Genomic DNA, 12107 nt, shown 5'->3' with positions numbered 1-12107 from the left:
TCAAATTAATGTTTCTCCAATTTAGAAATATGGATATGGAGTGGAACCATGTCAAAAGCCTTGCAAAAGTACAGGTAGATGACATCAGTTGCTTTTCTTTTTTCCACAGATACCATCAGTCCGTCATAGAAGGACACCAGATTGGTCAGGCACAATCTCTCCTTGGTGATGCTGCACTAGCTATCTTGGATCGCCTCATCATCTTGCATGTGCCTTAGCACAGCATCCAGGAGAACCTGCTGCATAATCCTCTCAAAGCACAGATGTGAGGCTTCTATTTCATTCAAGAAAAAACTGCTGTCAACATTTATATCAGACTATCAGAGAGACATGATCAGTTTTAGTTTCAGCATGCCAAGTGCACCCAGAAATACTTGCATTATGTAAGCATATCAAGTGCTTGAGAATATGAAAGGAACATTTTAAAAAGTCTCTACGCTTGCACGTAACTGTGCCTTAAAATGCAGTTCTCAGTTATATTTCTATTCCTACCCCAAACTTTTGACAAATTCTGATCTAAAATACCATCAGAGTATTTACCAGCCAAAAAAAGATTCCAAAGTAGAGGTTTTTTTTTCCTTCCCCCTCTTGTTCCAAACATTTTCTCTTTCCTTTGGTTTATCTTTAGAAAAAAATGCTGATCCATTCTCTTGCTGCTTTACCTCCTCTGAGTTTCACCATAACTTCTGATACTACAAGATGCATAACGTAATTCAGACAAGATACTTAATTTATGATAGTAGAAAACGCAATGAAAGAACCAGAGCTTGATCACAGCCCTCAAAAGATAGCATCATTAAAAATAGAAGAGAATTTTTCATATAAATTAAGAATACAATGAGCAAGAATTGACCTGAAGTCCCGAAAGAAGTACAGAGAGAAGAGCTTTAAGTTTAATTCCTATAAGAATATTAGCAAGAACTAGAATATTTTCATTCAGTTGATTTCTATTTCTAATCTTTGTTCCCCAAAAGTCATACAGTTGATAAACTCAGGTAAACTCTTTGGGAAAATTTGACCTCTCTCCAACAACAAAATATATGCATGTTTAAGAAGAGTATGTGATGAGGGCTATAAAGCCAAAGATGGAATTTGAGGTTTCCTTTCTTGATAAACTTAACCTTAATTGATCTGTAATGTTTTTAAACACATCACAGTCTATAGATGTCATTACGCATCCTCAGCATTTTCTAAGTAGAAGATCCTCATATGTATACAAATTCTGAAATCTGCTGTGAGTTTGTATTGGTCAGGTATTAATTGTTCAGATGCAGCCTTTGACTCATGAGATTCTTAAACTACTGACTGGAAAGTGGCAAGTATACAAGGGAAAGCAATGTTCCATGTACAGTCTGCTGTTCATATGGTTTTTTTTTTTCTTTTTTCTTTTTTTTTTCCTTTTCCTTAAATCTCTGCTACTGGCTGCTGTCAACTTTGGACCACATTGGGTGATATGCTCCAACTCAGTCCAGTCTCTTAACGTTTTGTGTTTCCTCGTTACTTCCTTACCTTTGTCATCCTCTCCTTTGCTTTCCTTTCTCCTAGTTTTTAAAGTGTAAGTGCAGCTTTCACTTGCTGCACGTGCCTAACTGAACTTCCTTTGACGATATATAAGTGTATACACTTACAGCTACAATAGCATCTTCTCTTGTTCATATTACACCTCTGACCTTCTTTGACACCAGAACTGATGTACCCAAAGCCAACATTTTTTCTTCCTCTTAACTTCTATCCCATGCAGTTCCTAATGTAGCATCTCCACCTCAGCATTTTTTTCCTTAATGTTATCTAATAAAGTCAACTTGAAAGAAACTCAAGTGCCCTGCAATAGCTCACATCACTAATGGACAAAAAACAATGTTACTGATTGAATGCCGATATGTAATGAAATCTTAAAGCCAGTAACACAATTAGTTAACTGTTATAATTATCTCTGGCTGGGAAAGCAATAGGCAAGGATGGCTATCTTGAACAAGCTTTGGAAGATGGAATCAGTTGTGTTATCTGGAATTCTGCAGAGCACAGGGCTGCTCATTTTAAATTAAAGTGGCAAACCAAATGAGCCTTTGTCCCATCTGCTGACTATCAGTGACTTCAGAACAGCACACCGCCCTCCTGACTGTTAGATATTGTGGCTGATTTAATACATTCCTGTCCTTAAATATTTTTCTTCTACATTTTCTTCTCACTAAATTAAGTTCTAGATCGTATGCCATACGCACAACATCGGTCTGCAATCTGAATTACAAATTGCACCTCTATTTACTACTCTTCTCCTTCCATTTGTGTTCTGCACAGAGTCCCTGCTGCACCTTCACCTCCTGTCCTTCCTCACAGACATGCCACACAAGTGGAGCTGGCTCATATGCCTTTCCTCAGCTGGCGGAGGGTGAGGCTGTGAAACACATCTTGTAAAATGTCTGTCAAACTGAACAAGTCATTTACAGAGGGTTTCTAACACCTACAAGTTGTTATGGATATCACATTATTATCACAGTTATTTAAAATAGTTTTAGATTAGCTAAATGTCATTCTCGTAACAACTGCTCAACCTTCAGGACATCTTTGTGTATATGACAGACTCCCAGCTGTGAAATGATTACTTAAAGAAGCTCTCTGTTTGAAAATGAGCCTGCATTTACATTTTTCTTTAACATAAAAAATAAAGATTAAAAGAAAAAATCCAACGTATGTTCTACTATTCAAGTGTACGTTTTGCTTATCTCTCTATTGAGTCTGAAAGTACACAAAATCCATTTAATTACTCTTTGCTTGTTTTCACATTCTCAGTGTTACAGTTGTTGAGTAACTGTGTGCTGGTTACTGCATACTTTGTTTTTTTTTTTTTTTAATTAACTCTCCCAGACTTTATTAACTTAAAAGCATCTGTTGTGTTTCAGGAGCAAATCAGAGTTTGTAATATCAGCACAAGAGACTTTGCACAAAATTACTTCTGAATAGATCAATAGTTCTACTAAAATGACCAATCGCTGTTTTTTTCCATCTGTTTGCTACAGTGGTCTTCCTCCATTCACTAAATCTGTGAGAGATTTCCCGTATAACTGATGAAAGAAATTCCTTGAGGATTGGGCAGAGCTGCTGAAAATAAAGATTTCATGATGGTTTATGTTGGGTAAGCTGGGAGCAGGAAACTCTGACACAGCTTGGTCGGAGAGACAAGGGTTGGGAGTGAATGTGTTCATGTCACATCCCTGTCATCTGCTGTGTGTGACCCACAAATAGTTGGCCTTTGAGAAAACAGCGTCAATTCACTTTTGAAAGACAGCTATTCTATCCGTGCTTGTCTTTCCTGTGGCACAGTCTCAAGTAGGTGATGATACACAATGATACGTTCTGTCACCATGGAAAGGAGTGCTTATGTCATAATACACAAAGTCCATGAGAGAATAAATTAAAAAGAATATACACGGGGAAAGCTTCAATCCTTATTTCAACACAAAGGATTTTAAAAACATGCAGAAAGTAAACACAAGCTTAATAGCAGCCAAACTTTGTAATCGCCCCTCACATAACTTTCACCTGATTCTTTTTTCCCCTAGTTTTGTCAAGTTTCTAGTAGCCCTGTTACTTGTTTCTGACTCCTCAGTTAGGTATACCCAGTGAAGGCCTGGGAGGGCAAAGGTTGCTACATTGGTGTTAAAAGCCAAGGCTTCTCCCTTCATCTTTTTAAGCTGTCTGGTGATACAGGGAAAAATCCTCCTCACTTACGTAAAATCATCACACGAAATCAGTGAGATATCACCTCTGTCGGGACTGGGATTTGATCCCAAATTGCACTATAATAAGGATATAAGCATTCGGTAGAATTTGTGGTCATACATCTCTACCCTGAAACAGAAACACAAGTCAATGCTGTTGATGAAATTCTCCTCAATGGAATATTTAGCAGAGATATGCACAAGAGTACAACTTTAATATCAGCAGGCTCCTACCCAGAAATTGCCGCTAGCTTCTGGTAAGCCTGATAGGCCATCTCACATCCCTGGGTCCGAGTTTTGTGCATTTCTGCATGCAGAGATGGGCAGGTGACAGAGACATCCCCAATGGAAATCACCAGCTCCCGGTACAGGGCCACCTGGGTATTGAAATCCTGGACGAGCTGAAAAACAGACGATGTGCTTAGGTGAGACAATGAGTGACAATGATAAAAACAGCTGTGTTTTTATAAACACATATCCAACCTCGAGCCTGCTCCTGCTGCTCCCAGTCTCTCGGCACACGGATAAAGTGCCTAAGATTTAGCGAATGATGACGGACTCCCTGCCAGCTGCCTCTTGTGTGCTACAAATGCTCATCTGCAGGAAAGTGCTGTTTGCGCTTCTAATCTCTGCAAGTGTGAGTTATTAGTCTTAAATACTAAGCAGACAAAAAAACAACAAAACAAAACAAAACAAAAAAAACACAAAAAAACAATCCCCGACAAACAGCTGCTTTACCAGTAGGTTATTTTTTGTAATCAATAAAAACATCTCCAGAAATGACTGTCTCTGTTCCTCTTGCTTTCTGATTAAAGCCACACTTAGGGATTGGAATGCAGTGCTTGCTTTTACACTAGGGATTTTGCTAATTTTGTAATGACTTCTGTCACCGGGTCTAACCCACATTTGAGACCTGAAATTGATTGGGAATCACTGTCGGGGGAGGTGCACTGGACAGACACTTCCCATTCAGGATTCTAGAAAACACCTTTCCCAGCATGGAAGCAAAAAGCAAGTAAAGAGGTAAACAAGCATTTTGACCTTTCCTCAGCTATCTGATACCCAGCAGTCACATCAGGATGCTGCGTGATGCCCAAGTAGATTCACAGACGGATAGACCATGGCTGCTCAGTTCCACTGACTGCCTGTGTGGGATGGTATTTTAAGGAAACAAAGCATTTCGTGTCTGCTGGGAGAAGCACATCAGAACATTTGCTCTGCATGGTGGTGGGGGTGGAAGGGAGCATTAGAACAAAATATGTATCAATTTGTTCTGCTGACTTGAGCTCCATTTCCAAATTATAGAAACAGACATCATTACCGTTAGGATTTTGGTGTGTCCCACATACAAGTACGGCAAAAATCCAGCTCTGGCACCTGCACTCTATCCATCAACTTCAACAAATGTGAAAGTTCAGTCCTCAGATTGCCGTACTCAGAAAGAGAAAGTAAATGAGCTGCTTCTGCAGCAGTTTTACATTCTGGCTCTTTGTGCTCATAACTGTAATTACTCAGTAGGACTAAGAACTGGTATCAGGACCCCTTTTTTTGGCCATGCTTTCTCAAACTGTAAGGCTTCACTGTTTTTGGAGGAGGTAAACAATGCCTTCATCTCACCAAAAACCCACATAACAACAAATCTCCAGACAAAACACTCCAACTCTTCTCATCTCCTGTTCTGCGTAGCTTAAGAGCACACGAGAAATGAGTGGACAAAGAGAAGAGTACACTGTGTCACAGCATAAGAATTCTGCATCATAAAAAACAAAGACATCCTCATCCCACACTGGTGAGGCAGATGTGTTCTGCAGGTTCTCACCTGACATCCCCTGACCCAACAGAGGACACACTGAGCAGCCTCAGCACTGCGAAGGAAAACAAAACCACAATGATGCTGCAGCATCAAGACAGAACAAGAGAGAGCTCTCTCATTTTGTCTCTCGAATCTCACTGCATTTTGACAGTCCATTGGTAAATCATGTCATACTTCTAATCAGAATTTTACCAGCTGAAGAGTGAAGAAACAAAGCTGGCACTTGTGTTTAACCACCCGAATTAAGCTCCCGAGAAGAAGAAAGGCAGGATGCAGTGGGATCCACTTGTTGGTTGTATTTATAGAGCCACGGTGGCAGCTTTGTTCCCTGGTGTTCTGGTGCTGCTGCCGGTTTGAAGTATCGGCATGGAGATCTGCCAGCACCGTTTATGTATCAGAGAAAAACAGTGCCAGGGCCCAGCAGAGCAGAAGTAACAGAAACGCTTCCAGCACTGTTGGACAGAGCTGCAGTAAGGCTCAGATCTGTCAGGCAAAGTAGCAGCAACACATTTGTTTGCTATTTCTGTCATGAGAGAGAAGGGCAATTTCGGGGCCCAACGTCAGCTGGGGAGCTAGAGACAGAAAGCATGGCACTGGCCGGGGGGAAGGCACTGGGACTCCAACAGTTTGAGCACAAATGGAGAAAAATTCCATGGTGTGCCATGTGACGGCCCAAAACTAATATGGATGTACCTGAGACCTACAACAGCTGCTCTGGAGAGACAGCAAGCACTAGCATATATAATAGGAACAGAGCGTTGCTGCCTCAAATTCTGCATCCCGTTTAGCATGCTTTTAGGGCAAGAGGGTGGTTCGTGCGCACTGATGCAAGAGAAGCGACGGCTGACCTGTTCAGGCTCGGTCAGAGCAGAGATTTGCCCGGATCCAGCGGAACGCAGCTGCCGGCTGTGGGCAGCGATGCGGGCTGCGTCTCAGTGGATCCCGGGCCCCCCCGTTACCCCTCACTTCCCGTGGCCGAACCGCCCGAGCGCGACAGCGCCCTGCGGGGAGCGCGGCTCCACCCGCGCCGATGGCAACGGGGGGGAACAGGCGGGAGCGGCGCTGCGGAGCGCCGCGGAGAAGCGGAACGCGCGAGCGAAGCCCTCCGGCGGTACCCACCGTCTTGCAGTCGTCCAGGGCCCGCTGGTTCTGGAAGGCGCCCTCGGAGCCGCTGCCCCGCCGCTCCCCTTCGCGGCCGCGCGGCGAGGTCCCGCCGCCCGGGAAGATGGAGGCGGCGGGGCGGGGGCGCTTCCTGCGCCCGCTCAGTGCAGAGCTCATGCACGCGCATCCGCCGCGCGGAATCGCCGCCGCCGAGGGGGCCCCGCGGGCGCGGGCAGCGCCTTCCCCGCTGCCGCCGCCCCGGGGAGAGTGCGCGTCCCGCGCCGCTCACGGCAGTGTGCGGAAAGCTGGAGCCTGCGGGAGAGCCCGGAGAGTGCCCTGCAGCATCGCCCCGGCTACCGCGGGTAGAGGCGGAGGGGCCGGCACCTTCCCGCCTTCAGTAGCATGTCAGTCCCCGCGGAACCGCCCCGCCGGGGGCATGCCCCGCCGTCCTCCTCCCCGCAGGCGGCGGGGCGGGGGGGCGGGGGGGGGAGAGCGGGGGGGCGGGGGGGCGAGCGCGGCCGTGCCCGGCGGAGTGCTTCTCCCATCCAGCGCCCGCCGGAACCCGTGCCCGCCGCCCGCCCCGCCCCGCAACCGGGAGCCGCTGGCGGGGGCCGCGTCGGGTGCGGCGGGTCCGCGTGTGCGGGCGGTGTCGGCGTCGCGCCGGCTTCGCAGGGCGGGAGCCAGAGCGGGGCCGCAGCCTCCCTTCCGCACCTCGAGCCCTCGGCGATCGCCCGTGCGGCTCTCGGCGGAGCGGGTGCCGATCCCCCGGAGCCGGCCTGGAACGTGCCTGGCGGGGTCACCGACTGTGCGCATCGCCGCCGGGTCGTGGCCGGGCCAGCAGCTCTGGCTCCTGGGGGTACTGCCTACCCTCTGGAACAGTGTTCGTTCTTCAGAACGCAAAGTCGCTGTGTTTTATCGCAGCGTAACCCTTTGTGTCGGTGCTTTCTGATAGCAGAACACTACGCTCATCCCATGCACAGGAGGTGGCACAGGGATGGGCCGATGCCCCTCCGAGGGCAGCGTGGAGAGTGCCCTCCCACCCTCCAGATCAGCACCTTTTCTGTTCTGAAGCCCCTTTCAGATATTTCTCGCCATCCTCTTTATGCAGTGGGTTCACGGGCGTGCAGTGCTCAGCAAAACTGAACTGAGTTTGTGAGTATAGTGCTACATTGTAAGCATGCTGCTGGATCCTTGGGCCCAAGCAGCAGCAGATTGCTGTGTGCAAGCACTGTTTAAGGACACCACATTTCATTTCCGTAGTAAACTTAATTCTGTTACTCATAGGAAATAAATGCCTGGATTCAACACTGCGTGAACACAGCTCTTAGCCAGATGTCACACTGATTCCACACACAGACCATTGCCTCATGACAGAAAAATAGTTAAAACTCTGGCACACAGCATTTCCTTCTCACATTGTCTATGTGCAACATAACACATGTTTGTAAAAAGAAATTAAAACAGCACAATGCTGCATTAATGTTAATGTTTTAATTCTTGCTCATATATCATTTCAGTCATGAATTCCAGTCTTATTTCGTGTGTCTAAGAGCTACTGGAATATCTGTAAGGAAATAATACTACAAATAAAATAATCAACAACAATGAATCTACCAGCAGCAGTGAGTGTGCCTTCACATTCCCTGTCTCAGCAGTGGTTTGGTCCCTTGAAGTCAGTGGCATAAGTCCCTCCAACTTCTGCAAAATAAGCACTGATTACAAACCTGCCCTGAGCAAACTCTGTGCTGGGTTCTGCCCTGCAGCCACACTCTGAGCAGACCTAATGTCCCAGACTAACCCAGGGCACTCACCCTCAGACTGTCCACATTTGAGGTGGATCTAGTGATTCTTTGGTAATTTGTAAGACTGCCTGCTTACAGAACTCTTCCAGATGATTTTCAAGTAAGGTCATGGAGCAGATCATTTTGAGTGCAGTCAAGCAGCGTGTGTGGGACAACCTGGGCACTGGGGCCAGACAGTATGGTTTCATGAAAAGCAGATTCTGAGTGACCAACCTCATCTCCTTTTATGACCAGGCGACCCATCTGGTGGATGAAGGAAAGGCTGTGAATGTGATCTGCCTAGACTTTAGCAAAGCCTTTGACTCTGACTCCTATGGCATTCTCCTGGAAAGCTGGCAGCCCGTGGCCTGGACAAGTGCACTTTTTTCACTGGGAAAATAACTGGCTGGATGACTGGGCTCCAGAGAGTGGTGGTGAATGAAGTTAAATCCAGCTGGTGACTGGTCATGAGTGGAGTTCCTCAGGGGTCAGCACTGGGGCTGGCCGTGTTTAATATCTTTATTGATGGTCTGGATGAGAAGACTGAGTACATCCTCAGTAATTTTGCTTACTGGCAGGAAGTATCGATGTGTTTGAATGGTACGAAGATCCTACAGAAGAATCAGGACAGACTGGATCACTGGGCTGCGTCCAGTGGGTTAAAATTCAACAAGATGAAGTGCCAGGTCCTACACTTCAGTCACAACAGCCCCAGGCAACACTACAGGCTTGGGGCAGAATGGCTGGAAAAACACATGGGAGGAAAAACGGCCTGGGAGTCTTAGTGAACAGCCAGCTGAACGTGAGCCAGCAGTGTGCCCAGGTGGCCAAGAATATAAATTGCATCCTGGTTTGTATCAGAAATAGCACTGCCAGCAGGATCAGGGAAGTGATCCTCCCACTGTACTCAGCTCTGGTGAGGCCGCACCTCAACTACTGCGTTCAGTTTTTGGCCCCTCACTGAAAGAAAGACATTAAGGCCCTGGAGACCATTTAGAGAAGGGCAATGAAGCTGTGAGAGATCTGGAGCACATGCCTTATGAGGAGTGGCTGAGGGAGCTGGGATTGTTCAGTCTGGTGAGGAAGAGGCTCACAGGAAACTTTATTGCCCTTTACAATGACCTGAAAGGAGGTTGTGGTGAGGTGGAAATTGGGATCTTCTCCAAGGTAACAGTGAGAGGACAAGATTTGGAGGCTTTAAGATGTGCCAGGTGAGGTTCAGCTTGGGAAATAGCAAACACTTCTCAGAAATAGTGGTAATGCATTGGAACAAGCTGTCCGGGGAGGTGATGGAATCACTGTCCCTGGAAGTTTTCAAGAAAACTCTTGATGTATCACTGAGGGACATGGTTAGTGAGCATAGTGAGAACGGGTTTGTGGTTGGACTAGGTGATCTTAGGGTCTTTCCCATCCTTGATTATTCCACGATTCTACGATCTCTGAATGCCTGAATGCTGTGCCCCTGATAGGCCATGGGGCTGTGCCCAAGGGGTGTCAGGGCAGCTTCTTCTGTGTGCAGAAGGAGCAGGGCTTTGCTTTTCCCTAGTGAAATTCTTAGATAATTTGTAAGGAAATACAACTAAATATGTAGGTTTTTCTATACACATCCTGCATTTTAATTCCAAAACAATGATTGGAGATGGATTTTTTATTTTTTATTTATTTATTTTTTTTTTCCTGTATTGTAATCTTTGCCTAATCCATTTATTTCTCTCTGGTCATTGGTTTCTGGTAACATCTCCCAAGGGTGAGTAGAATGAAATAAACCAGGAAATTATGAGAAAAACACTGAATTGCTGGGAAATGTGAGGAGATGACACTGAAGAAAGCAGGAAAGTGAAGAAGAGAAGGCCAAAAGTAGAAAAAAAAAAAAAAAAAGAAAAGAAAAGAAAAGGAAGCCATTTCTGTAGAAAGAGGGAATAGAAGGGATAGAAGAGAAAATCGAGAAAATCAACAGGCAGTGAAGAAAATAGGAACATGTTGCATGACCTCAACTGGGCCAAAAAATAAAGAATAAATTTTAAAATGAATCTGAAAATGAAAAATTAAGAATAACAACAGAAACTTTTCCCCCATATTTCTCTAAAATACAATTTGAAGAAAGTGAGTGCAGTGTCTGCCTGAGTGAGCATGGTATATTTTGGTCAGAGAGTGAATCTTACTCTTATCTTACTGAAAATGCAGGGTCAGACCCAGGACCAGATGTTCAATATTTGATTTTTATACCAGGCTTCTTGTGGAGTAAAATTGTTTAACACTCATAAATGACAGTGCAATGGTGCATTTGAGAATCACAGCTGTTTATTTTTATTAATTGCTTCCTCCATCTTGAGAAATGAGGAGAAAATTAGCTGCAGAAGGCTCTACCCTGGCTTGGCTCAAAAAGTCCTGCATGGACCCATCGCTGGGCCCGCTGAGTCAAAGGACACCCAGTTCCTGCACACATCACACATCTCTTCAGCATGAGTTCTGAGCAGCACTAACCAAGTCACGTTGTTTTGTGGCATGGTTTGCACATCCATCTGTTTTTAGTGTCTATTAGTCTAATAACAAGACACAGAAAAATATTATATTTAGTCAGTACATTGCTTTTGACCCTAAATCCAGTAACTGAGTCTTTTTTAAATGCTTAATAATACGATGGCTGCACTGAAAGTCATAGAATCACAGTCATAGAATTATTTGAATTGGAAAGGATTCTTAAAGATCATGTAGTCCAACTTCCCTGCAATGAACCAGGACACTTACATCTACACCAGGTTGCTCAGAGAGAGCCTGGTCCAACCTGGCCTTGGATTTCTTCAGGGACAAGGCAGCTACAACTTCTCTGGGCAACCTGCTCCAGTGCTTCACCACCCTTATTGTAAACAATTTCTTCCTTATACCTAATCTAAATCTCCCCTCTTTTAGTTTGCAGTTATTTCCCTTTGCTCTATACCCACAGAACCTGACAAAGCAATGCCCACTATGTTATTATGTTGGCTTACAACGTCAGACGTGGATGCTGGTGATATGGCAGGAGAATCTGAACCGTCCCACCAATATTCTGTTACATTTTGTTGCTGAGTGACAGGTGGCAGCAGAGGGGCACTCTGACAAAAAGTCGTCTGATACAGAAATGTGTATGAAACAAAGATGTGTCACTGAATTCCTCCATGTGGAAAATACGGCACTCAATGACATTCATGTACATTTGCTGAGCATTTATGGAGACCAAACAGTGGATGTGAGCACAGTGAGTGGAGGGTGGTGCATTTCAGCAGTGGCGACAGTGATGCGAAAGATGAGCCACGTTCTGGATGGCCATGCACAGCAGTCATACCATGAAGTGAAGAGTGCCTAGATCAGCTAATCTGCACACGCTGGATAATGAGGTGACTATGCTAAAAAAGAGTGTTCTGTAGCTAAGAATTTTCTCTGTCAAACAGTGTTACTGTGCCCTATGTATCTGTTGTAGCTTCCACAGAAATAAATAGGAGGCAATACTTTTTTGTAATTTAAGTAGGTACACACCAAATTAGTCAAAGGCTTCTGTATCCTGTGAAATGTGTAGTCACAGGGCACTGTATTACATAATATTATAAAGAAAATACCAGTGTTTTTCCAGGTTCTGTTACATTGGTTCCAACAAATTTACAAGGATTCTCAGGAAGACTATGCCCACTCAGTATGTAGCAATGGGAGTACTGAGGA

The 12107-nt window shown here is 45.2% G+C and overlaps 1 protein-coding gene across 1 annotated transcript in view; it reads right to left on the bottom strand.

Annotated features, from left to right (window-relative positions):
* The window catches only part of RGS7BP (regulator of G protein signaling 7 binding protein), a 36411-nt gene extending 29335 nt beyond the window's left edge, over positions 1-7076 (bottom strand). Inside the window, exons 1-2 of the mRNA XM_085214223.1 lie at positions 6652-7076; positions 3954-4120 (exon numbers count right to left, since the gene is read on the bottom strand). Of these exons, the coding sequence (XP_085070349.1) occupies positions 3954-4120; positions 6652-6810 (326 nt within the window). The 5' untranslated portion in view covers positions 6811-7076. The remainder of the gene's footprint in view (positions 1-3953; positions 4121-6651) is intronic.
* Positions 7077-12107: the final 5031 nt, after the last annotated feature.

The sequence above is a fragment of the Meleagris gallopavo genome, chromosome Z, assembly GCF_905368555.1.
Source record: "Meleagris gallopavo chromosome Z, MGAL_WU_HG_1.1, whole genome shotgun sequence".
NCBI lineage: Eukaryota > Metazoa > Chordata > Aves > Galliformes > Phasianidae > Meleagris > Meleagris gallopavo.
This window is presented reverse-complemented; position numbering and strand designations above follow the sequence as displayed.